The following is a 26,066-nucleotide window of genomic DNA, read 5'->3' on the forward strand; positions in this document are numbered from 1 at the left end:
AATAGAGGATCCAAAAGTAAAATCAAATACTTACGGTCAACTGATCTTCAACAAAGCAAACAAAAACAAAGTGGGGAAAGGACACCCTAATCAACAAATGGTGTTGGGATATTTGGCAAGTCACATGTAGAAGAATGAAACTGGATCCTCATCTCTCACCTTATACAAAAATCAACTCACGATGGATCAAAGACTTAAATCTAAGAACTGAAATCATAAAAACTCTAGAAAATAGCATTGGAAAAACCCTTCTAGAAATTGACTTAGGCAAAGACTTCATGATTAAGAACCCACAAGCAAATGCAACAAAACAAAGATAAATACATGAGAATTAAACTAAAAAGCTTCTGCACAGCAAAAGAAATAATCAGCAAACAGACAACCCACAGAATGGGAGAAAATCTTCACAATCTATACATTTGACAAAGGACTAATATCCAGAATCTACAAGGAACTCAAACAAATCAGCAAGAATAAAAACAAACAATCCCATCAAAAAGTGGGAGAAGGACATGAATAGACAGTTTTCAAAAGAAGATATACAAATGGCCAACAAACATGAAAAAATGCTCAACATCACTAATGATCAGGAAATGCAAATCAAAACCATAATGCAATTATTACCTCACTCAGGCAAGAATGGCCATATTAAAAAAAAAATAGGTGTTGGCATGGATGTGGTGAAAAGGAAACACTTTTACACTGTCGATGGGAATGTAAACTAGTACAACCACTATGGAAAACAGTGTGGCGATTCCTTACAGAACTACAAGTAGAGCTACTGTTTGATCCAGCAATCCCACTCCTGGGTATCCACCCAGAGGAAAAGAAGTGATTATACGAAAAAGATAATTGCACATGCATGTTTATAGCAGCACAACTTGCAATTGCAATAATATGGAACCAGCCCAAATGCCCATCAATCAATGAGTGGATAAAGAAAATGTTTTATATATATATATATATATATACACATAGACACACACAGACATACACAGACACACCATGGAATACTACTCATCCATAAAAAGGAATGAAAAATGGCATTTGCAGCAACCTGGATGGAACTGGAGACCATTATTCTAAGTGAAGTAACTCAGGAATGGAAAACCAAACATTGTATGTTCTCACTCATAAGGGGACACATTGTATGTTCTCACTCATAAGGGGAAGCTAAGCTATGAGGACGCAAAGGCATAAGAATGATACAATGGAACTGGGCATAGTGGCTCACACCTGTAATCCCAGCACTTTGGGAGGCCAAAGCGGGTAGATCATTTGAGGTCAGGAGTTCAAGACTAGCCAGGACAACATGGTGAAACCCCATCTCTACTAAAAATACAAACATTATTTTGTAAGGTGGTGTGCACCTGTAATCCCAGCTACTCAGGAGGCTGAGGCAGGAGAATCACTGGAACCCGGGAGGCGGAGGCTGCAGTGAGCTGAGATTGCACCACTACACTCCAGCCTGCGCAACAGAGTGAGTGAGAAAAAAAAGAAAACAAAGAATGATACAATGAACTCTGAGGACTCAAGGGAAAGGGTAGGAAGGGGGTGAGGGATAAATGACTACACATTGGGTACAGTGTACACTGCTCAGGTGATGGGTGCACGAAAATCTCAGAAATCAACCACTAAAATTCATGTAACCACACACCACCTCTTCCCCAAAAACCTATTGAAATTTCAAAAAATTAAATTAATTTTAAAAATTTTTAAAGGAGAGGTCCAGGAGTAGGCTTGTTTGCCCCTTCTACCATGGAGGGCATAGCAAGAAGGCACTATCTCTGAGGAGACCAGGCCCTTACCAGACACCAGATCTGCCAGTACCTTGATCTTAGATTTCATAGCCTGCAGAACTGTGAGAAATATTACAAGCCGCCCAGTTTATGGCATTATGTTATAGCAGCCCAAAGAGACAAACACAAACAATTAAAAATGATAAATTGAACTTCATGAAAATAAAAATCTTTCACTCTTAGAGAAATTTAAAATGCAAGCCATAGACTGACAATATTTGCAAAATACATGTGGTAAAGGACTTGCTTCCAGAGTCTATAAGGAACGCTTACAACTCAACAGGGAGCAGAAAACTCATTTTTTAATTAAACTTTTGTATCTGATATCACTGTAAATTTGCATGCTGTCGTAAGAACTACATCACAGAGGGCCTAGCCTTTACCCATTTTTTTCCAATAATAACATCTTACAACACTCTAGGATAATCACAACCAGGACACAGTGACATTGATACAGTCAAGAGACAGATGCTCCATCACAAAGATCCCCCGTGTCTTCTCCTCCTGGGATTCCTGTTAGATGCAGCATCAGCACTGTGGAACTCCTATGTTCTCCATGTTTCTTTAAAGAATTTTAAAATACATATCTTTGTTCTTTGTTCTACTTTCTTCGGAGAATTCTTTGGGTTTGTCTTCAAACTTATTTTGTATTTCAGCTGTGTCTGTTCTGCTATTCAGCCTATCTATTGAGGTTTTAATTTTGGCAAAATTTCATACTTTCTTGATGTCCAATTATTTTAAAAATAGTCTGTTTTAATAGTCTCTTGTTGTTTCAGAGCAGCAATATTCTCCTAGCCCTCTGAAGTTACTGCAGTTCATTTAAAGCCTTCTGCTTGTTCTGTGAGCTTGTTTTATTTCCCAGGGTTAGGGTTTTTTGTTGTTGTTGTTGTTGTTGTTGTTTGAGACGGAGTCTCGCTCTGTCACCCAGGCTGGAGTGCAGTGGTGCTATCTCGGCTCACTGCAAGCTCTGCCTCCTGGGTTCACGCCATTCTCCTGCCTCAGCCTCCCAAGTAGCTGGGACTGCAGGCGCCCACCACCACGCCTGGCTAATTTTTTTTTGTATTTTTAGTAGAGACAGGGTGTCACCGTGTTAACCAGGATGGTCTTGATCTCCTGACCTCATGATCCACCCGCCTCAGCCTCCCAAAGTGCTAGGATAACAGGTGTGAGCCACCACGCCCAGCCTCCCAGAGTTAGTTCTTACGTTTATAGGGTTTGGAGTCCTTTTTTATGTGGTTGGTTTTCCCCAATTTGGTAATCTGGTGGTTGCACCTCTTTCCTTTTTTTTTTTTTCCTAAAGAGACAGGGTCTTAAACTTCTGGGCTCAAGTGATCCTCCTGCATTAGTCCCCTGAGCAACTGGGACTACAGCTAGGAGCCACCATGCCTGGCTGACTGTACCTCTTCCTGCAGGAAATGCCTCCCAGCCCATCTACAGCCTTCCTGTACCCACACTGAGGAAGGGACTGTATGCACCTCGGGCAGGCCACATCCATCATCTGATCCCCAAGGGCTCCTGCACAGCCCAGGTGCCTCACCAGTTGCTGCCTCAGCCAATCGCAGGGAAAGCCCAGACTAGTGGTTCTCCATGGGGCCAGGAATGCATGGTATGGGAAGAGTTCATTTCTCAAGAGAAGCAATGTGGTCTTATGGACAGAGGTGAAGTCCAAAACCACCACTTCTTTAGCAAGTGGCCTTGGGCAAATAACTTTATATGAACCTCAATTTCCTCATCTATAAAATGGACATATTCCCAACATGCAAAGCCATGGTGAAGATTAGACAGCATTTAATTATACACGCAAAACATCCAGCAGAAGGCCCAAGACACGGCAGACACCATAAATGGGGGCTACGATCCTTTTCACTTTATGTCACTTTGAAAGCCCCTGTGGTAGGAATCAAAGTGTATCTCAACAAGACATACTTTTTTTTTTTTGAAACAGGAGTCTCTCTGTCACCCAGGCTGGAGTGCAGTGGCACGATCTTGCTCACAGCAACCTCCGCCTCCCAGGTTCAAGCGATTCTCCTGCCTCAGCCTCCTGAGTAGCTGGGACTACAGGCACGCGTCACCATGCCCGGCTAATTCTTCAACAAGCTATTTTTGAGGCTGATGAAACTTAACACTCCACCGCCCAACCTCACGCTGATTGTTTTAGGTTGCTCGTGCCAGCCCTATGGTATTTCTATGTCTGTTCCAGAGAGGTTCATCTCTTTTCCTCTTCCTTCAAACACCAGCTCTTCCAGGGATCCTTCCCTGACACCCACAGCCGTCTGCATTGACCACCAACGTAACTCGTAACTCAATGAATTAAACAGCTGACATGTCTCCCCAGTGGACTCCCGATGTGAAGAGCCAGCACGCAGACGGATGCCTTCCACCCGGAACCCGGCGTCCAGCACGGAGGAAGTGCTCTGAGAAGGGGATAAATGAACAAACAATCTGTTCCAAGCAAAACATCCCTCCCCTGCGGCAGCTTCTCCAGTATCTCCACAGGGAAGCAAAACCAACACAAGGCCAGAGTGGAGAAGCCAACAGACACTACCTGGTGCTCAAATGAAAATCTGGCGCAGTGGCTCACACCTGTCATCCCAGCACTTTGGAGGCTGAGGCAGGTGGATCACTTGAGGACAGAAGTTCGAGACCAGCCTGGCCAACATGCTGAAACCCCGCCTCTATTAATAATACAAAAAAATTAGCTGGGCATAGTGGCGCACACCTGTAATCCCAGCTACTCGGGAGGCTGAGGCAGGAGAATCACTTGAACCTGGGAGGTGGAGGTTGCAGTGAGCCGAGATCGCGCCACTCCACTCCAGACTGGGCGACAAAAGCGAAACTCCGTCTCAAAAAAATATCCATGGAGACGGATATTTTCTTCTCTCCATTTTTTTTTAACTTTCTCCCCATTCCCTACCTTCTCTCAACCGCCTATCCCTCCCCCAGTCTTATAACATGAAGTGAAAACAGCAAATCTCTCTGAAGCATGTTTTTATTTCTCTGTGATTTGGTTTTCTACTTTGGTACACATGAGCTGTGGCTGCATTTCACACAGAAGCTGACACATCTTGCAAGAATGCCCCATAAAACAGAGCGCAAACACATCACCCCGCAGGTTCACTGTCCCTGGCAGTCACTGCTCAACTCCCTACTTCTAAGAGCACAGAAGAGAACATCGCTTTGAATCTACAGATGAGCGAGGGTGTGGCGAGCAGCAGCCAGGGCTGCCAGGATGGGAGCAGCCACAGACACAGGTCTCAGGGTATCCGTCTTGAGACACAGGTGGAGAAGCCGCACAAGAAATTCCAGCAAGATGGGAGCAGCTGGGGGATGCGCCAGCACAGCAGCCTGCCTATAGGACTCCTCTGGCTCCCTCAGTCCTGGTAGATTCTGGCATGACACCAAGGCCAGCAGTGCTGGCTCTTTGGTCCTGTCACTGTGTAAGTCTGTTTTATCCTGGGGCCCCGTAGCCCCTCTTCTGGGCGGGAGTTCCACCCCTCCCCTTTCCATCACCTCCTTGGTCCCCAGCCGACCCACAGCGAGACCTACACAGGTCTTGCCCAGTTCTAAAATGTCTTGCCCTCAAAGGCCTGGAGATTGAAGGCAGTATCCAGAAACTTCTTTAGTGACACCAAGTGAGTGTTCCTGTTTCCTGTGGCTGGTGCAGCCGCTGGGTCCCGGCCGACATACCTGGAGGAGAGACAAGCTAAGGTGAAGACCGGGCCTAGCCACCTCCCCACCCCCACCTTCACCCCAGGATTGCAGGGGGCACACATTGGAGAATGGCTGACTTCGAAGCTACAGGCCCTGCCTTTGGGCCCTGGCACCACTTCCAATGAGCTGCGAAGCCTGGGTCAAACTCAGTCAGCCAGCCACAGAAGAGTGGGGAGAAACCGTCCCTCCATGTCACTGCACTTGCCCATGAGGACAACAAACGAGGCAACAACTCAAAGGCTTTGGGGACAAACACACTTGGCTTCTTGGAGTTTCTCAGGACCCTCTCCCGTCTTCCCAGGGACACATGATGCCAATATTGAGCACCCACCATGTGCCAGGGCTAATACATACATCAGATCTAATCTTATCACCGCCCTTTGTAGATACAGGGACTAAGGCTCCAAGGGCCTACATAACTGGCCTGAGATCAAAGGCAGGAATTTTGAGACATGCAGCAGGTTCTCTAGTTCAGTTCTGGCTGCAGAACAAACACAAAGCCAGTCCAGATGATGCCCCATCCCTCATGGGTAAGCTGTCCCACCACAGACAGGGTGCACAGAGCTGACACAGACTATGGGGCCAACTCCTTGGTTTCCAAATGCAGCCCAGAGAAAGGCAAGGCCAGTTCCAGGTAGCATGGCCCATGGGATAGGCAGAGCCAGGATGGAGCCTCAGGGCCGAGGTGAGGGGCAATCAGCAGCCCCATCATGTACCATATGGGCCGCGTGCGCCTCAGGATGGTCATGAAGCGTGGGCTGATGTAGTCATAGTAGCCCATGTTCTTGTGCTCCTCCTGACACCAGGCCAGCTCCGCACCTGGGTACTTCTCTGCCTCCTGCTTGATCAGGTCAAAGGGGAATGGAGAGATCTGGGGAGGGAAGAACAAAGGAGCATAGCCAGAGGAGGGGTGGTGTGTCCCCAGCACCCCCCGACAGGAGGAACAGGGCCTCACCAGCCTTCACCTGGCCTGGCTGGCATACTGGCCAGAGCCGGGGCCAGCAACATGAGCTTGCCCATCAGTTGACTGTACAAGGGGCTCAGGCGCACCTGCTCCAGGCGCGTGATGGCCACCTTCTCCTCCAGGCCCTGGCTGCTCCGCTCCTTCACCAAGTCATAGTACACCTTTCCCGTGCAGAAGATGAGCCGCTGCACCTGCTCAGGGGCCTGTGCTGCAGCCCCATCTTCAGGAATCACCCGCTGGAAGCTGGTCCCTGAGTGACCAATAGGACACGGCAGACATGTCGGTATCCAGGGGGGCTGGGGCAGCTCAGGACCAGGCCTGCGTCCCCAGGCTCTCCTTAGCCACTGAGACTAACTGCAGGTTTGGACCTGTGGCTGCAGTGGACACCTCTTGAACTAAAAGATGGAGCAGGGGACAGCTGACACCTGAGCTGTCACAGGGAAAGGGGTGGAGACACCCAAGGGTTGAGCCCTGGGAGCATCACGTTTAAGGTGACTGGAGGTGGGGGTACAATGAGAAGGGCCCTGAAGGAGATAGAGAAGGCGACACGATGGCATCATCCTTTGCCCCAACCTTGCTTCTGCCCAGTTGTGCCCACCTCCTGCAGAGCACTACAGTCCCCCATCACTAAGCAGATGTCCCAGGAGGCTGCTCCATGCTCCTCCTCTTTCAGCCTGGCAGCTGAGCCCTCACCTCCAAGCCCCATCCATTCCTCCATCCTGAGCCCATGATCTTGACCCCAGGTCATGCCCACTGCAAAACCTCTCAGGAGGCTACTGTAGTGTCCCTGCATCCCTGCATCTCAGGTGAGGACTCTAGGGCAGAAAGGCCAAATGGATCCCAGGCCCTCAAGAGAGAAGCCAGCACAGGGCAAGCAGCCCAGGTAGTCTAGTCCCGACATCAGAGCTCTAACTGCCCGCTTCAGCCACCCACCCGCACAGAGGGGACATCCAAACAGACGTGGGAGAAAATCCAACCCCTGTCCACGCTGAGGCCCTTCCCGGCCCTCCGCCTACTGCCCAGGACCATTTTCCAAGACAGCTCTGCTCCACCAGCCTCACACCTGTCCTTCCCTGGATCACAGTCACCTCTCAACTGCAACTATAGGTGTTTTATCTGATCTGACTCCCAGGTAAATAAGGTCAAAGACTCCTGGAGGGGACACCAGGACCCCAGGGCCTGTAATGTCTGTTTGGCTTGTGAATTTTAAAAATGGACAAAGGAATGAATGATACTCAATATCTTGCGAACTCAGCAGGCCTCTGGCAGGCCTCAACCAGCCCTGCTAGGGCCTAACGGGGCCCCAGTGGACTCTGCCATGAACTCAGCCCACATGACCTGAGCTGGCCCAGGTCAGCCACTGTGCCAGCCTCCCAACCCTATTGCTAGTGGGACCACGCCAGGAGCTGCTGCAGGTCAGCAGAGCCACAGACAGTGGGGAGGATGGAGGAGCCCCAGGAGCAGAAGCCACGCGATGGGCCACCGCCCCAGTGTGGGCTGCCCCACACCCAGGCCAGGCACGTACCGGATACCATTTGGTCAAAGCTGGACTTGGCCTCTGGGTGCCTCAGCAGAGATTTAGGTGTGAAGATAATCAGCTGGAAGGGAAACACACGCCCAGCTGCCAGCTGGCCCTGTCTGGCCAGGGCCCCTGCATGTAACCCCTGCCCTGGGACGGTGACTCACCGGCTTGCGGAAAGGCAGCAGGATCTGCCGGCGCAGCACGTGGAAGTAGTTGGCCGGTGTGGAGCAGTTGACCACGATCCAGTTGCAGTCATAGAGCTGACTCACCTCGAAGTCCTTGGTGAATGCCTGTGGGGAAGAGATGCGTATGGCCAGGGTGGCTGTCTGCTGCACCCACACCCTGGACTCCTAGCCCTGTGGGCACAATAGGGCGCGCCCCTGTCCTGGGGACAGCAGCAACACTCACGGGGTAGGCATCCGAGTCATCATTGCTCATCTGCAGGAACCTCTCGGGCCTCGCAGACGAGTGCTCTGGGCCCTGAAAGCAAATGCCAGATGGCCCAGGCTGGCCCCCACCATGGGACAGACATCTGGCCCTGTAGGGACCCTAGGCTCAGGGGAGAGTCTGGAGGGCATCTCAGTGGAGGCGCCCTCGCCCTGGAGCCTGAACCACAGAAATGAACCAAGAATGTGGAACAAGAGCAGAATGGGCATCCTCACAGTGGGGTCTGCCCAGAGCTAGCACAGTATGTGAACTTGCAGGGATAGAGGAAAAAACAAAAAGCCTGCACTGAGACGTGCTTTCTCTGGAATGTCCTGGAACAGTGGCTGCCACCGACTGAGCACCTGCTACAGGAGGCAAAGTTCTAGGTACCCCACACAACTTACTCGCTAATCCCCAAAAGCCCCATGATGCAGACTCTTCCTCACTGCACAGATGAAGAGGCAGGGAGAGGGTAAGAAACAACCCATGACCACACAGCCAGTTAGGGGCCGACCCAACTCAGCCTGGGCCTCGCCCACCCTCACCCACATGGACCGCTCTGCTCCATGAAAGCAGCAAGACAAGCCCAGGGGCATCTCCAAGCCGGCTCCTGCAGGACAGGGGTGACCCGCCCCACAGCCGTCACTCGCCCCCTCTTGGTGGGGATGGCCAAGGACCCAGCCACCTACATGCAGCCTGGCCCAGATCCCGCCTCCCAAGAAGCTGCCTTCACAGTGGGCAGCCCCAAGCAGGGAGCCTCACCTCCCTCCTCACTGAGCCCCAGTGTTGTGAGGATGCCGAGTACGCAGCCTGCAAAGTCTCAGAACTAAACACATCGCTCGGGCATAATGGTGGCGATGAGCCCCCTGCCTGTCTCCTTCTGCCTGGTCAGGCCGCCTGCCCACCAGATGGTATCACGGACACTCTATTCCTTCCTCCCCTCCTGCTAGCCCAGGAGCCTCCAGAGGATGCAGCCAGCCTGCATGTCTTCCCTCTGTCCCATGTGTAGATGCAGAGGCAGGTCACACAGGAGGGGACCAGAGGACAGGCAGTACTGCACAGGATAGCTTCAAACCCCAGCTACTAGCTGTGAGACCTTGGGCAACCTACTCCCCTGCTCTGTGCCTCAGTTTCCTCATCTGAAACGCAGGAACAGGGCCTACTTCATTAGGTTGCTGTATGGATTGGAAGAGTTAACATTCAGAAGCATTGAACAGTGCCTGGCGCATAGCACGCACTCATACGCGGTAGCGCCTTCTGCCAGGGGTAGCATCATCGTCTCAGCAGCTGCAGCACGCACATGTACAGACCCCACCCTGCACAGACCCACGTGCTCCAGGGGCCTGGAAAGCACATACCATCCAACTCGACAAGGGGCCCAGGGTCCATCCCATCCCTCCGAGGCCCACCAGAGCCCACCAAGCCACCAGCCACCACTGCAGCCCTCACCATGCCTTCCATGCCATGGGGCAGCAGCAGCACAATGCCGTTATGCCGCACCCACTTGGCCTGGCCGGTGCTGATGAACTGGTCGATGATGCACTGGGCCGTGTTGTGGAAGTCCCCAAACTGGGCCTCCCAGAGGACCAGGGCATTGGGGCTGGCCATGGCATAGCCCAGCTCAAAGCCTAAACAGAAGACAAGATAGAGCTTGCTGCACGCTGTCACCAAGTGGCAGTGGCTCCAGTCAAACTCAGCCCTTTCTCAGTATATCCTCCATGCCCCCACCCATCTTTCTCACAAGCCAGGACGAACCCAGGGATTCCCTGTGATTCAAAGGGTAGAATGTACCACCCTGGGGGCTGACAACATGCCCAGAGATGCTACCCTCAGCCCTGCTATCATGTGTGGTCAGGTTCAGCCATATTTAGGTATCCTGGGGAGGCAGCAGGGACCATCTGTCAAGAAGAACTCCTTAAAAACATGCAGAGCTGCTAAGAAGGGGCAGAAACAACCCTAGAGGCATCTCCCTGGGGGCGGGGAGCTGCCTGGCCTCTAGGGGCAGGCAGTGAGGAGGAGGTGAGCCAGCTAATGATGCAGCTGAGGGACAGTATGTACAGGGGACACAGGCAGGGAAGCCCAGAGCCCACAGAAGGGATCTCAGTGCAGGGTTCCTAGGGTGCAGGGCAGAGGAGGTGAGATGGGGCTCAGAGGAATGCGGGAGGGCTGGGCCAAGACTGGACTACTCAGCAGCTGAAACCCGCAGCAGACTCTGTTGGGCTGTCTGTGCCCACTGGGGCAATGATACCCACAGAGCCCCCTCAAAGCAAGCAGGGCCCCCTAACTGGATCCCCAAGGGGCCCAGATGGGACCGATTTCATCTCCCACATGGCCTTAGGTGGGGGCAGCCCAATCACCATCCCCCAGGGCCATCCCCTCGGGGCCTCTGAGCATCTCTCGCCCCTCCCAGGCCCTGGCCCCAGTCCCTTCCCAGCCCATCTCTGGTCCCCAGGTGTCTGGGGCCTGCCTGGCTTGCAGGAGACTGTGGACCCACCCAGGACTCCATACTCCGAGAGGGAGCTGTTGCACACGGTGTACGGGGCCTGGTCAGGCCAGAGATGATTCATAGGCACACACGTCCTGCGGTCAACCTCCTGGTCATGGAGAACGTGGTGCCGGTGACTGCAGAGACATAGACCGGGGCAGGGACAGAGGGCAGGTGGGTTGGCACCTGTTCACCTGGAGCAGGGGAGCTGGGCAGCAGGAGGCAGGCAAGCCTCCGTCACTGTCCCAGGAAACCTGCAGGGTCCCACAGGATGGCATCCAAGAAGGCTGTGGAAAACCAGAGCCATGTGGTCCCTCTTGCAGTATGCCCCTGCCTGCCGGCAGCCCACACACACCACGCACTGAGGGGTCTGTGGGAAGGAACTGAGTTGTGGCACCTCCCTGAGTGTCAGCTTCTCACCCATAAAGAGGACCTGATGAGACACTTCCCAGGTGCCAGCTAGAGCCACCTCCTAGGAGGCCACTTCCCCTGCCCCGTCTTGCTGGCTTCTTTATCATCTCATCAGCCCTGTCCCAATTCACAAGAGACAGAAACCACTGTGCAGTAGCCGAGGTGGGCACAGTGAGGGGTACCTGCCTGAACCCCAGACCCTGGCTAGGACTGACATGTAGCTCAGGGTGCATCAGAGGACCACCTGGGCCCTGGTTGGAGCAAGACCGGCAGAGACGAGCAACCAGGAATAAGAAAGCCAGCTGGTCAAGTCCTGGAAGCCACACCACCCTGGCTTGCTAACCAGGAGCGGACTGAGGCAGGACCTCGAACATTTTAGGGCCCTGGACCAGAGGAAATGTGGTGTGGACAACTGACAAGTGTCAAGTCCCCATCTGGACTCACAAAGACAACTGCAAACAAGCAAGATAGGGGCTGGCTTAACAGCAGTACACACACATACACCACACACATACATACACATGCCACACATACCACACACATATGTATCCCCACTCACCACACACTACACACACACACCACACACACACACCACACATACCACACACACCAAACACTACATACACACACACCACGAATACGAAATACACCACACACATACACACACCACACACATCCATGCACACACACCAAACACCACACACACTATACACACCACACACACTACACATACTACATAACACACACCACAGACTACACACCACAAACACAATCACACATACCATACACACCCACACCCACACCCACACATACACACCACACATACCCCACATATACCACACACAAATCACACACACACCAAACATGATACACACCACACACATCACACATCACACACGCCACACACTACACACACACTCCACACATACCACACACTATACACACACACCCCCTCACACACACCACACACACACCCTACACACACCAAACATACACACACATTACACACACCATATACACCACACACCCCATATACACCCCCCCACACCCACAAACCACACACACCACACACATATACCACACTCAACACGCAACACACACCACACACACCACAAACACCACACACCACACACACACCACACATCATACACACCACATACTCCCACACACACCACACACACACTCCACACACACCACACATACATCACACACATCATACACACATCATACACCACACACACACCACACACTACACACCACATATACCCCCCTACACACACATGCCACAAACACATGCCATACACACCCACACACACCACACACATACACACCCCACACATACAACACACACACGACACACCACACAACCACACACACACACCACATACACATCAAATACGCTACACAAATAACACACACACACCACATACACCCACCCCCCACTCACCACATACTACACACCATTCACACCACATACCCTCCACACACACACTACACACCACACACCACAAACCACACACATCCCCACATACACACCACACACATACACACCCCATCCACACACACCACACACCCACATCCACCACACACCCACGCACACTCCACATACACACTCCAAACTCCACACACATCACACACCCACACCACACACACATCAAACACACCACACACATACCCCACACCATACACACACACCAAACACACCACACACACGCACCATACAAACCCCACATACACTCCCCCAACTCACCACATACCACACACACACACCAAACACACCACACACACGTACCACACACAACTCCCCCACACTCACCACACAACCCCCCAACACACACACGATCCTGAGCACCACAGAGGGCCACAAGCTTGACCTCAGTGGACAGCCTGGGCCCAGCAGTGAGCTCTGCACACTCACCCTGGGGGTCAGCGAGGTGGCCCTCTGATAATGCCGCCAGAGGACAGGGGCTAGGGATGCTGTGAAGATCCCACCCCAACAAAGGCCCCCCTTGGGATCCCCAAGCCAGGCCCAGCTTCCGCTCCAGGTCTCCTGTGCGGATGCCGAGCCCCACCACACTCACCTGAACGTGCCCCTCTCCACATCCTGCCCGCTGAGCCGCACGTGGATGCCCTCCTTCAGCAGGGAGCCAAAGGCCATGTACTCTGCCAACGCCCAGTCCACCGTCCGGTTCTTGGTCATGTCCGCCCGGCCCCGCAGAATGCGAGAGAGGCCTGTGGGAGGAGAGTGCTGGCCTGAGGGCCACGGGACAGCCAGCCCTGGCGGGGGTACGTAGGTGCTCAGCACACACCCCGCACAAAGCAGGGCAGCTGTCTGTTGATGTGGCTGGAGGGCAGGGATGCTGCAGGAGGGCCCAGGGCCAGGCATCCCTCCTCCAGCTGAGACAAGGGGCCACCGTGAGCCCATGGGGAGGTGGAGCAGGTACCACTTGGCGAGCATTGGCCTCATTCCAGACACCATCAGGCACGGAGTCATTTACTCAAATCACACAGCTGTCAAGGTACTCGGATCTGACCCCAAGTCCCCAGGCCTATGCTGTGCTCGTGTTGGCCCCACACACAGAGGCTAACACACAAACAGAGCGGGCACATGCCCCAGACGCTGTCAGCAGCTGCCCCAGGGCACTTGGTCTCGGTGCAAAATGTAAGGGAACCCCCTCAAAACTCCTCCAGGTGGGTCAGAGGGTGTGTAGCACCTCAATACAGCCACAGGGGACCCTCCGGACTTCCCAGGCAAAGGTCACAGTGGCCCCAGCCAACGGGCCCCCGGAGTGGGAGGCTGCCCTCGGTCGTTGGTCCAGGCCCCGGCAAGCCGCCGTCCTTTCAGCTGCAGAATCCTGCCCAAGTTCCAGGCTGCGTTCCAGCCCCTGCACGGCAGCCCTTTCTTTCCTGCTCTCCTGTCCGACCCAGGGACGCCCCAGCAAAGTCAGTTTGAAAACCCAACCTAAGACTAGTCACTGGTACCCAGCTGGGAGTGTGGCATCTGGAGCTGCCCAGCTCACCATGCTCACCCTGAGAAGAGCTACTGTCACAGGCACAGAGGAGGTGCCGAGAGCTACGTGGACCCACTGCAGACTGAGCAGGAATGCGACACACCATCTCTCTTGCATCCCAACCAACCTCCCTTCGAGGCACAATGTTGGGGTGGGGACAGCAGCCTGGGCTGCATCCGGCCCAGCAACCTCACCGGTGTGGATCTTAAAGTCCTCCAGGGGCACAGAGCTGGCCACGCTGCCGATGTGGGTGAGCACGTCCTCAGGGATCCCCGTGGCTGGGCATGTCATGCTCTTGGGCTCCCCATCTACGTTGAAGAAGCCTGACAGGGAGAGAGGCTCCGTCCACACTGGGTCAGTGGTGGCCTCTGATCCCCCTGGCCAGCCTGCCTCCCCAGGACTGAGGGGCCCATAGCTTCCTAAACTCCACTGTCACTCGGACTCACCCTGAGCCCACCCTTGGGACCTGCGACAGCTGGACAGCCACAGCTGCAACTCCCCCACAGGCCCAACACCCACCTCTGGGCCCCAGGGTCACAGCTGTTCTAACCCTGCCCCCAGGGAGGCCCTCTGAGCACCCCGGACCCATGTATCCAGCGCCCAGGGCTTCCTCTCCCTCCTCCCACCTGGCTGTGCCCTCCCTTTTCAGTGAGCACCTGGCCATCCATGCTCAGAGAGCAATGTTAAACTTGACTTGCAGGAATCGGCCCCACACAGCTTTAGGACCTCAGGGATAGAGCCTGCAGCCTCTAGACTAGGCAATGACAGCTGTCACCTAGGGCCATTCCAGTCCTGATCCCAGTGCAAGACCTCAAGGCCCAAGGCAGTCTGTCTGAGCCACACACTGCTCGCTCACCGGGCCAGGGGGAGTCCAACCAGTGCTTTATATGCAGGATCTTTTTATCCTTGGACCTGCCATAAGCCTCCTCACAGATCCGGTCGTATTTCGCAATTTCTTCCTGGAATCAGGGGGAAGGTGTGGACAGAGCAGCAAAGCCCTGGGCAGCCAGAGGCCCAGTCCACTTGGACTCATAAGTCCTGGTCCCCGTTACCAAGTTCTTCTAGAACTCTCTGTCTCTGGTCAGTAGGGACCTCATGGCTAGAAGCCAAAGTCTCAAGAGTTCAGGGGATCCTGCACGGGTACCCCGAGGCTGGGCAGGCCTGCAGTGTGCTCAGCAAGGGGATCGGAGAAGACTCCGGAAACTTGTAGTCCTTGCTCTCAGAGCTCCATGAAGGTGGAAGGACCAACACTCCATAGATAATTATGGGGACAACCCCAGCTCAGGGCCGCCTCCTACAGGAAGCCTTCCTGCACGCCTGCTCAAGGCTGGGCTTCCCCCACATTGCAGTACCCACTGTGTCCCACCTGCCTGTAACTGCATCCTTAGTTCTTGGTCCCCTTTGGTAACTGGGGCCTCTTGGGCACAAGGACCACGGTGGCTACTTCTTTAAATCCTTAGGGCTCAGCACTGGGCTAGTAACATCTACAACCCCTCCCCAGGTCCCCACCCAAAGTTTGTCCTAGGTGCCCATGCAGCCTGCCTGCCCACCTCAAACTCCTGCAGGGTGACCGTGCCCTCGGCAATCAGCTTGTCTGCGTACTTCTTCAGCACAGGCACCTGTCTGTGGATCTGCTTGTACATGAGCGGCTGGGTGAACATGGGCTCGTCCATTTCATTGTGGCCGCGCCGGCGGTAACAGACCTGCAGGAGCAGCCAGAGGGGCTCATGCCCTCCCCTACGCTGTGTGCTCAATGTAGCTGCTGCAAAATTGGGGAATATCCAGGTAGGGCACACCCACTGGGAGCCCTCTGAGCTCCACTATCCCCTATCACCGAATGAGTGTCCCATCTCAGGCCTTTGCAGAGATTGCTCTTGGTGGCACAAATCTCTCATCCAAGAAGCACTCCCAGCCCTGAGTGCTGAAGATGCTGAAGACCAGGCTGGCTCAGCACAGCAGGGATGTGTCACCCACCCATGCCCTGGCCTCAGTCCCCAGACCCACCAGGTCCACGACAACATCTTTGTTGAAAGTGTTTCTCCATTCGGCTGCCACACTGCACACATATATCACAGCCTCTGGGTCATCGGCGTTCACGTGGAAGATGGGCGCATTGACCACCCGGGCCACGTCGGTGGGGTATGGTGAGGAACGGGCCATTCGGGGGTCTGTGGTGAATCCAATCTGCAGAGGCAGGAGAAACCTGCTGCGCCTCTCTACTTAGAGTGAGATAGAAGGTGCCAGCCTCGGGAACTGAGCAGGGGGAAGCTCAAGGTCCACTGAGGTGCCCGGGGGGATGTGGGACACGACAGGGTGATGGTGAGCAGCCCCACAATTGGACACGGCAACAGCTCCCACGGGGACGGCAGCAACACCAGCCGAGTGGAGCCCGCTCTTTTTTGCAAGTCACTTTGACACACTGGTGGTGAGGAACACAGGCCTGAAAAATCCCAGTCCCAAAAATTGCTAACTGCAACCTGGGGCAAGGTGCTTACATTCCCACAGCCTGTTTCCTCATCTATAAAAAGGGCTCACTTAAATTCCTACCTCATAGGATGTTCACAGAAGATGACGTGACTTAATGCAAATAAGGCAATGAACACAGGGCTTTCTAAACTCGTTGTTAGAAGCTCAGCTGCCTTAGAGAAAGGGCACCAAGGTCCCTGTGTCTAAGATTACCAATGCAGGGCTGCACACAGCCAGCCTCCATGAGGTACTTGCTACACAGGTGCTCCTTTGGTCTTTCCAGCCCTGCTTATCCCTCCCTATTGTGTCCCCCAATTTCACAGACCAGGATGCCAAGCCTGGGCAGATCAGGGTCCTGCCTAGTAAGCAGCACAGCAGTGGGCTCAGAGCCAGAAGCATCTCACTTTCCCCCCAAGCTACTTCCTGGATTTCCAGGAATGCTGACGCTGTGAGACCCAGCGTGGAGCGTACATGCTCACCTGGTTGTTGACGACGACGTGCACGGTACCGTTGGTTGTGTAGGAGGGCAGGTCGCTCAGGTGGAAGGTCTCATATACCACGCCCTGGCCAGCAAAGGCGGCGTCCCCATGAACCAGGATGGACATGACCTGCAGGGCAGGTGTGAGCCAGGAGGGGCTGCGTAGCCCAGCCCCGCACCTGTACTGTGGAGACCCAGGGCCTAGCCCTCTGGGCCCACCCCACAGGGCGCAGGTCCTCGGGGCTCTCCCAGGTGAGCTTGCCTTCTTGCCCTGGGCGTCTCCACGGTAGAACTGCTCTGCCTTTGTCTTCCCCTGCACCACAGGGTCCACTGCCTCCAGGTGGGAGGGGTTGGCGACCAGCGACAGAGTGATGTTCCGGTTGGTGACACGGTTGATCCTCTCGTGGTACATGCCCAGGTGGTACTTGACGTCCCCGGAGCCCTGAAGGTGGAAGTGGGAACATGATGGATCCTCCCCTCCCACACCAGACAGGCAGACACACAGGCAAGCACTGCAGCCCATAGTCAGGCTGGCACATCCTGGATCCCACTGCCTCGGAGGGCCAAGCTGTCCCTGACCCGGCTCTCCTCATCACACTGCCCCTCCTCACTGGCCTGAGGGAGGAAGACAGGGACCCTGGGCCTTGGCTCAGAGCCTCTCTGCACACTGACCACGAAGCAGGAGAGCATGGGAGTGGGGAAGGCCATCCAGCGGCAGGGAAGACAGGGAGAGAAGGGCAGGGCCTAGGCATCAGTGCGGAGACCCTCGGCCAGGCCGCCAGCAAACACTGAAGCTGAATCCCCTGACTCCTCACACCAAGGGCAGCAATGAGGGACACACAACATTTTACGATCCTGAAGCAAGGAATATTTATAGCATTCTATACAATATCCTAAGACCGAAAACACACAAGACACATAAATTCTAACAACTTTGTCATGGGGGAGCAAACCCCCGCCCAGCGATAGGGGAAACATATCAAGCTGAGAAAAATATTCATAAACAAATGCAGAAAAAGGGCAAATTCCCTCAATGTACAAAATGCTTTTACAAATCAGGAAGATAAAGCCCAAAAACTCCACAGGAAAATGAGCAAAAGCCACAAGTAGGAATTTACAGAAAAATACAAATGGCTCAAAAGCATGTGAAAAGATAAGCAACTGAATTCATAACAAAGAAATGCATTACAACAAAATCCTCTTTTGCACCTATCATATTGGCAAAGATGAAAGGATTCGAGAGCATGTGGGAGGAAGTGAGGTGGGGGCTCTGGCACCGTCACACACTGTGGATGGGCTTGCTGACATCTGCCAGCTCCTGGGAGGGTCATTTAGTCCCACCCCCTTAGCTCCAGTCACTGCACTGCTCCGACACCATCTAACAGATAAACTCGCTCACACATGTGCAAGGACCCTCATTAGAACAGCCCAAGGTCCAGCACAAGGGATGCTCTAGCTGTAAGAAGCCTGTGTGCAGGCAGGAAACAATGACAACTTGTTAAGTGAAAACAGCAAGGTGCCACCTGGCGTCATGGCTATGCCCATGGCCTCTTACAAATAAAGCTGTGCTGGACAAAGAGGTTTGTGAATATCAGCATGAAATGTTTCTAGAAGTACACACCTAAACACAACAGAAGCACACAAACAAAATTGGCCACAAGAATGGAGTCTCACTAAGGAACATCTTCTCATTGTATAACCTTTCTGTTTTGTTGTTTTTACAATAATCAAATTTCTTTTTCAGTTGAAAAAAAATAGTAATTTCATTTAAACATCCTTTGGCCAAGTTTTCCAGTATACACACATCTTTGACTCATCGCTTTTATCCGTTTTACAGAAGAGCAAACTGAGGCTTAGAAGGCTGAAAGTGCTAGAACAAAAGGAACAGGATGTCAGAAAGACCTAGGCTAGGAGCCAGTAGGTATGGGTCCACACATGCGCGCGCGCACACACACACACACACACACACACACACACACACACACACACACACGGCAGCAGGTTGGAGACAGCAGGAAAGACAGTCCTGACAGCAAAGGGATACAGAGGAGGGAGTGCCAGGCTCACTGTCCAGAGGACCCACAGAGCTACTGAAAGGGAAGATGGGCAGGACTTTGAAAGAGGCTAGGCACTTGGCCGGGAGTGGTGGCTCCATGCCTGTAATCCCAGCACTTTGGGAGGCCGAGGCTGAGGTCAGGAGTTCAAGACCAGCCTGACCAACATGACGAAACCCCATCTCTACTAAAAATACAAAAATTAGCCAGGTGTGCTGGCGCATGCCTATAATCCCAGCTACTTGGAAAGCTGAGGCAGGAGAATCGCTTGAACCCGGGAGGCAGAGGTTGCATTGAGCTGAGATCGCACCATTGCACTCCAGTCTGGGCAACAAGAGCAAAATTCTGTCTCACAAAGAAAAGGAAAGAAAGAGGCTAGGCAGTCTGGGCTGAAGGCCTGGCCAAGGCCTCCCAGGGAGGGGGTGGGCACAGGAACAACATTTCCTCAGCAGGTTGATGGGTAAAGAAAACCATCCTCAAGGGTCTGTTGGGCAAACAAACGAGCAAGGGAGTCATTCCTGGCTGATGGACAGGACTTTGGACATGGAGGCACAGCCACATGAGCAGAGCTGAGCCAACTTCCAGCAAGACTTTGCATCTCTGGGCTTCAGATTCCCTAGCTCAAAACAGGGAGGTTGACCCAGATCATCCAAGGGCCCTCCCAGCTACCACAGACTGCAGCCCTTGCTCCCAAAAGCCTTAGGGGCCTCAGGCAAACACCCAGCCTCTTGCTGGCTTCTCCACATGCATCTATCTCAAGGTTTATCTCAGCCCAGAAGCCCCAAGTCCAGCCCCTCCCCAGTTCACCTCCCAAATACCCAGCTCTCCAAGGGTGCCGGGACCTGAGCGTGGCACCCACCTCGTCTGCCGCCTCCAGCTTGGGGTCAAACTGGCAGAAGATCTGCTCCAGGTCCTTGCGGATCACGTTGGCCAGCACGTTCAGCCTGCCCCTGGAGCCAGAGGGGCCGGGCTCTCACCTGGCAAAGCCCGTAGGCCTCAGGGTTCCCTCCCCCACTGTGGAGGCCTGGCCTGGCCTGGCCTAATACAGCCCCTTCATGCCCAGAGCCCTCCTCAGGCCACCCGATCACCAGGCACCAACCTCTCCTGCTGCTGTAATGGCCCGAGGCCTGAAGTCCTGTGTTTCCTTGCTGCCTCAGGTCACTAGGCCAGCTCTGCCTAACCCTCTGACCAGACACTGGGCATTCCCAGGCCCCCCATGACAGACAAACCCCAAGTTCCTGGCAGGCCAGCCACAGATGGGGACCCCTGCACCACACATTTGGATGCCCTCATGCTGATGCAGCCCTGGGCTAGCTTAAGCACAAGCAGCTCCCTGGTCACAGGAAAGGCCCAGGGCCCTTCCCACAGGCCACTCTGCACATGTGCACACGCCCACTCAGCAGGACCCCAGCCACAGAGGTCTCCGTCCCCCAGGCTGCACTCCCCCTCCTGCTTCCTCACAGGCTCCAGCTCAGAGGTAACGCCCCACTGCTGAGCAAGCCTCCCAGATCTTCACCAAGGTCAAGGGAAACATGCAGTCAGCTTGCAGCCAGGTCAGAGACCCTCGGCTCATCTCCACAGACCTGCCTGTGGGAGACACAACCTGGGAACAACTGCCCAGGCCCTGCCCTCCCTTCCCTGGAAGAAACCCCTCCACCTCTCCTTATTCACAGGAACCTCAAGAAGCACTTTGCACCCCTTTCTGAAATCTCACCCTTGCTAGGGACAGCAGCAACATGGCCAGGGAGAGAGGGTGCCTGATAACCTGGTTAGTACCCGGCCCCAGGTGACTCTGGCCGAGTGCCTGGCAATTTCTGTGATGAGAAGGCCAGGCCCAGGGACTTAGAACTGTCCAAAAACCCACCTCTACCCCCAGGTCCCACCAACACCTCTGCTCTTATTTCCATCTCATCCCTCCCACCTCTGTCCCCTGGGCTGGAAGAGAATGGGCAAGATGCCAGCGGGGAGGGGCACCCACCTGTGTGGCATCCCCAAGATGACATTCTCGATCCCCATCTCGCTGGATTTGTCGATGATGGTCTTGAGGGCAGGAATCATCACTTCGCAGCCCTCCAGGCCAAACCGCTTCTCTGAGGACCACTTCCGGGCCAGGAAGTCTTCAAACCTGCTTGGGGAGAGGATGGGGAGAGGAGAGGAGAGGGAAAGGGATGGAGAGGGATGGGACTGAGGCTCACAGGGACTGTTCACGAGTGCTCAGAGCTGAATGCCCAGGACAGAGGAAGTCACAAAGCCTCCTTCTGTCAAATGGTCCAGGGCACACCATGGATACACCTGTCCCACCCAGCAAGGAACACAGGGTTAGGGGAGGCTGGCAATCTTCCCAGCTGAAGGCCTCTGCCTACACCCTTTCCCAGCTGCCACCCTCTCTCTTCCTCATAGCCAAGCTTCTCCCACAGGCCACCACCCACCCACTCCTAGCCCACTACCCTCCTGCCACACTCCAAGGGCTCTCTTCGCCAAGTCCCAAAGATCTCCACCCAGCTGAATCCAAACTCCAGGCCACACCTCGCTGCTCAGGAATCCACTTTGCATCCAGCCGCAGAGTCAGGTGTTCCCCTAGCCCTGCAGCCCTGCGGGACCCAGCTTCAGAAAAGTCCAGTGGGCAGACAGGTGATGCGGCCACACTCACTCCACACCAGGGATAACTTTCTGCCCAAACGTTCCCACAGCCACTTCCCGCCACTTCTGGCCTTGCTCAGTATCCTGCTGTCTTGTTCTCCCAGAGCCTCATCCCTGCCCACCTGACCTGCTCTGCCTTGGGCCAGCTCTTGGCCAAACTGCCTAAACACCTGGTCCCAACTCTCCTCCCTGCAGCCAGCGGTGAGGCGGATCCAGTCCTGCCTTCCTGTGGTACCCTCCTGCTCTCTTAGGCAGGCCGTGCGACGTCTCATAAAGCCCTGGAGCAGGACCTCCAGCCACTTGGCCCTCCGGGTGGTGCCAACCTCATGGAGCGCACCAGCCGGGCCAGTAGTGTCCGCTTCTCCTCGCTGGAGAACTGCATCACACCAGGGGTCTCAAACTTCTGCCGGATCCACTGGCACTGCTCCACATCGTTGATGAACATGAACTCCAGGCCAATGTGCTGGCAGTAAGTGTTCTGGGGAGACACATTGGGACGCCATGAGGAGCGGGGAGGAGGGATGGCTAACATCCCTGCTGTCTGGAACAAAAAAGGCAGTGCCTTCCCGTCCTCTGGCGAGCTCCGAAGAGCTGCTTCGGCCGCGCCCCACACACCCGCCTGTGCTCACCTCCAGGCGTCGAATGATCTCCCGCAGAGAGAGGGTGTTTTCAGAGCCCCCGATGAAGGTGGTCGTTGGCAGCTGGAACTCCTTATCAAGGTCAGCCTCCTGCAGGTCATAGAAGGCTGGAGAAGGAGGCGTGGCCGAGCCCCAGGCAGCAGAGTGGAGGGAGGGAGGTCAGGCCCAGGTGGAGTCCTGCAGTCTCACCAGACCTCCCAGTCTCCCCAGTGCCCTCCCTCTGGGTCCAGCCTGGGGAGCAGAAGTGAGAGTGAGCCCAGGGTGGCAGGGAGGACAAGCCTCTCGGGCTTGAACATATGGGGCACAAGCTAAGGAAGGTGACAGGCAGGCGTCCTTCTCAGGAAAAACAGGCAGTACGCAGGCAAGGTGGAAAGGAGGCCCTGTGGGCTGCTCCCTGGGCCCCATGAATTCCCAAGGATCAGGATGTCCCCTGGGCCCGTGGGCCCCTTACTGGGCCACCCACACGGCACTGCCATAGCTGTCCTGAGGAAGTGTCCCCAGTCTTACCCAGTTTATCAATGGTTGTGATCAAGTCTGAGGGCACAAAGGAGTCCAGGTCTGCATCTAGAATGCCCAGGGGGTCCAGCTGGGCCACATGGTGACCACGGATCTGGGAGGAGGGAAAAGAGCAGGGTGGGGCTGGGACCCAGCTGGACAGACCTCCTCCAGGGTGAGGCTCTGGGCCCCAGCCCTGCTCTTCCCATTTCCAAATGTTAAGCTTCCCCATGTCTCTGCCCCACAGCCACTTCACTGCTGCCTAGAAGACCCAGCCACAGCCAGTAAGCTGGCAGGAGCTCAACCCGGTTTAGAAGTACAACATGCACCTGGCAAAAACAGGAAAAAGACCTATGCATGAAGGTGTTCACTGCAGTGCTATTAGTAATAGTGAAATTCTAGAAACTTCCCCACTGCCCATCAGCAGGAGACTGGCACATGGATATGAGCGATCCACACAGTGGAGCACTCCATGATTTTCCATTAAAAGGAAGAAGGAAAATCCCCATCTGATACTACAAGGTAGTCTCCAAAAAATATTGTTAAGCAAAAAAGCAAATTCTAGAAAAGTGTGTATGGTGAACTACCCATTATCTAAGAAAGAGAAGACACAAATAAATATATGCATTAGAAGGGCAAATCATAAAAAAAACATAACATAAAACAAATTATCATCTAGGGGAGGTGACAAAATAGGATAGAGAGGCAGGGCTAGAAGCCAGAGTTTTAAGCAAGAACTTATCTTGCTTTGAAGATTTGACTTTCAAACCTTGTAAATATTTTAATTATTATACAACAAAATTAAGTCTTAAAAATTGAAAGTGAAACGAATCAAGTGAATAAATATGTCCACTTAGTGGCATAAATATACAGAGAGAAACTATCCCAACTGACTAATGGAATATTCCCTAAAGACAAACAAAAAAATTCATAAAGTCTTTTTTATTACCAGTCAGTCGTAATAGTGTTAGAATTGTTATGCTGGCCAGGCGCAGTAGCTCACGCCTGCAATCCTAGCACTTTGGGAGGCTGAGGTGGGTGGATCACCTGAGGTCAGGAGCTCGAGACCAGCCTGGCCAACATGGTGAAACTCCATCTCTACTAAAAATACAAAGTTAGGTGGGTGTGGCGGCGCATGCCTGTAATCCCAGCTACTTGGGAGGATGAGGCAGGAGAATCGCTTGAACCTGGTAGGTGGAGGCTGCAGTGAGCTGAGGTCGTGCCATTGCACTCTATCCTGGGCTACAAGGCGGAAACTCCATCTCAAAAAAAATAATAAAAGAATTGTTAGAAATTCTAAGATTGTTGCATGTGGGCTGTGGGAAATCAAACAAGCCATTGTACTGGCATCTTTTTGTCATCTCTAAAAGGCAATGGTGCTGTAAGATTGACAGGGTCAAGGACAAACCCCAAATCCCACATGTACAGCACGCTAGAAGCAACAGTATAAACCCTTTCCTGGCTCTGATTCCTGAAATGGCCCAGAAGTAATGATCAAACCAATAGCAGGAAACAGCCAGAGACCTGGACAGTTCTGGAATAGGCAGAAATGTACAAGCTCAGCTTGGAGCATCTTGTTACACTGACATCAAAGCAGTGTTCAAACACCATGAGTGCTGGGAATATGAAGAGGTTTTGAGCAACTGTAAGGACAGTACATCTACAGCAGATTGAAATTCAACAAATATGCTTACACTCATGTATTCACATGAATCCAAAAAAGGAAGATAAACTTCCATTAGTCACTTCTGGAGTGTGCTAGGTAATCACCTCATAATTTTGAAAATCAGTGAATAAAAGGAAAAAATCAAGCAGTGATCCGTCTTTCCTACACAATCTGCACCTCAGGATAAACAGAGTTAACAAAGGGAAGTTTCTCCTGATAGCAGGACTTCAGTTTATAAAGAAGGGAAAACAGAATTGGCATATCACCATTTTTGCAACCCCTAGTGAGTTAATGGTTCTAGGAAATCACTATCCACCGCTGCTAACTGCCATCACCATCACCACTAGGAAGTTGATTTTCAAAAAAAAAAAAAAATCAAATGTCTATGGGATCGAGTCTCTAGATCTAATTGTCAAAGTACAGAAATTACACGGGACAATGGGATGGATGAAATGACATCATGAGGAAGCCATCAGCAAAATCCAGACTCGGGAAAACCCTACAGGACAAACCACCTGGTTTTTCCACATCATAAAAAGAGAGGAACCTGCAAAGTACAAGAGACGTACGAGCCACATCAGCCTACTGCAACCTGTGGATTTAGCTGGATCCTGCTTCAAACAAGCAGTAAAAAGAAAGCACAGGCTGGGCGCAATGGCTCACGCCTATAATTTCAGCACTTTGGGAGGCCGAGGCGGGCAGATCACTTGAGTTCTTGAATTCAAGACTAGCCTGGCCAACATAGTGAAACCCCATCTCCACTAAAAACACAAAATTTAGCCAGGCGTGGTGGCAAGCACCTGTAACCCTAGCTACTCAGGAGGCTGAGGCAGGAGAATCACTTGAATGCATGGGGCAGAGGTTGCAGTGAGTCAGGATAGCACCACTGCACCCCAGCCTGGGTGACAGAGTAAAACTCCGTCTAAAAAAAAAAAAAGAAAGAAAAAAAGAAAGCACAGGACAAAAAGCAAACACAAATATCAAATGCATATTTCATATTAAGCATTATTATGTTTAGATGTGATAATGGTATTACGGCACATTTTTTAAGGAGTCCTTTTCTCTAGACATACATACTGAAATGTTCAATGAATGAAATGCTGTATCTGGGATCTGCCTCAAAATAATCCAGCAGTGAGCAGGGGCTAAGGGAGAAACGGATGAAACGAGGCTGATCATGATTGATGGGTGGTGAGTTCACCACACTATCCTTCTGCCTTTTATATGTTTAAAAATGCCTGTAACAATACAGTGGTTTTTTCAGTACAGTGTGCAGGTGATTCTAACCAGAGCTGTGCCT

General features: G+C 53.1%; 1 protein-coding gene across 29 annotated transcripts in view; it reads right to left on the bottom strand.

Moving 5' to 3' along the window:
- Positions 1-4,776: 4,776 nt before the first annotated feature.
- Positions 4,777-26,066, bottom strand: part of OGDHL (oxoglutarate dehydrogenase L) — a 28,441-nt gene continuing 7,151 nt past the window's right edge. For 9 of the 29 annotated variants that reach the window (XM_045399875.3, XM_045399874.3, XM_045399870.3 and 6 more), the window contains 20 exons: positions 23,113-23,215; positions 22,597-22,712; positions 22,291-22,445; positions 21,306-21,452; positions 20,187-20,277; positions 17,536-17,715; positions 17,275-17,403; positions 16,334-16,513; positions 15,880-16,032; positions 15,186-15,288; positions 14,524-14,652; positions 13,400-13,550; positions 10,917-11,044; positions 9,872-10,050; positions 8,405-8,476; positions 8,161-8,286; positions 8,000-8,072; positions 6,561-6,724; positions 6,227-6,381; positions 4,777-5,486 (listed from right to left, as the gene is read on the bottom strand). In XM_045399875.3, coding sequence (XP_045255810.1) covers positions 5,363-5,486; positions 6,227-6,381; positions 6,561-6,724; positions 8,000-8,072; positions 8,161-8,286; positions 8,405-8,476; positions 9,872-10,050; positions 10,917-11,044; positions 13,400-13,550; positions 14,524-14,652; positions 15,186-15,288; positions 15,880-16,032; positions 16,334-16,513; positions 17,275-17,403; positions 17,536-17,715; positions 20,187-20,277; positions 21,306-21,452; positions 22,291-22,445; positions 22,597-22,712; positions 23,113-23,215 — 2,658 coding nt within the window. In that variant the 3' untranslated portion in view covers positions 4,777-5,362. Of the gene's footprint in view, positions 5,487-6,226; positions 6,382-6,560; positions 6,725-7,999; positions 8,073-8,160; positions 8,477-9,871; positions 10,051-10,916; positions 11,045-13,399; positions 13,551-14,523; positions 14,653-15,185; positions 15,289-15,879; positions 16,092-16,333; positions 16,514-17,274; positions 17,404-17,535; positions 17,716-20,186; positions 20,278-21,305; positions 21,453-22,290; positions 22,446-22,596; positions 22,713-23,112; positions 23,216-26,066 lie in introns of all 29 variants that reach the window. The other 20 variants (XM_074000761.1, XM_074000763.1, XM_074000762.1 and 17 more) reach the window with 13 other exon arrangements.

This window comes from Macaca fascicularis, chromosome 9, assembly GCF_037993035.2.
Source record: "Macaca fascicularis isolate 582-1 chromosome 9, T2T-MFA8v1.1".
Taxonomy (NCBI): domain Eukaryota; kingdom Metazoa; phylum Chordata; class Mammalia; order Primates; family Cercopithecidae; genus Macaca; species Macaca fascicularis.